The 686-nt window shown below is 32.4% G+C and overlaps 1 protein-coding gene across 3 annotated transcripts in view; it reads right to left on the bottom strand.

Moving 5' to 3' along the window:
- The window catches only part of LOC106881080 (condensin-2 complex subunit H2), a 39180-nt gene that overhangs the window by 12278 nt on the left and 26216 nt on the right, over window positions 1–686 (bottom strand). For all 3 annotated transcript variants that reach the window (XM_014931297.2, XM_014931298.2, XM_014931299.2), the window contains exon 11: window positions 319–388. In XM_014931297.2, coding sequence (XP_014786783.1) covers window positions 319–388 — 70 coding nt within the window. The remainder of the gene's footprint in view (window positions 1–318; window positions 389–686) is intronic.

The following is a 686-nucleotide window of genomic DNA, read 5'->3' as shown; positions in this document are numbered from 1 at the left end:
TATATATATATATATATATATGCACACACACACATATATATATCTTATTCTTCATTAACTATTTATTAACTCACCTGTAAAATGTTCCAAACACAAAATACAATTTCCAGTATTGTTTTAGTTATAGTAACAAGAGAACATTACTCTTCTTGTGACACTTATAGAACACAACATATTAAGGAACATGGAATGATAGAAGAGGTGGGAAACAATGGTGATGATGAGCAACAATAACCAAACTGACAGTAACAGTGGTGATAGTTATCCCAGAATAGAAATCTGAGCAGTCAAATATTTGAAGATTAATAAAATACTCACCTTTCTTGAAAGGTTTTTCGGTTTTACTTTTCTGTTCATAAGGATCTTGACATAACCATGGATCAACACTCTAGCAAAGTAAAGTTTCACATTATAATGACAAACCAATTTATGACTGATATCATATCCTCTCCAGTCCATTTTTTACTTCTTTTTTTAATTGACAAAGTAAAAGGGTAAATTAACTTTAAAACTGAATGCTTTCTGATTTGGAGGAGCTGACAAATAACTTAGTACAACAAAAAATTATGTGAAAGCCTTTATGTGTATGCATATATAAGGGGAGAGAGAGAGAGAGAGAGAGAGAGAGAGAGAGAGAGAGAGAGAGAGAGAGAGAGAGAGAGAGAGAGAGAGAGAGAGAGAGAGAG

The sequence above is a fragment of the Octopus bimaculoides genome, chromosome 6 (genome assembly GCF_001194135.2).
Source record: "Octopus bimaculoides isolate UCB-OBI-ISO-001 chromosome 6, ASM119413v2, whole genome shotgun sequence".
Classification (NCBI taxonomy): Eukaryota; Metazoa; Mollusca; class Cephalopoda; order Octopoda; family Octopodidae; genus Octopus; species Octopus bimaculoides.
This window is presented reverse-complemented; position numbering and strand designations above follow the sequence as displayed.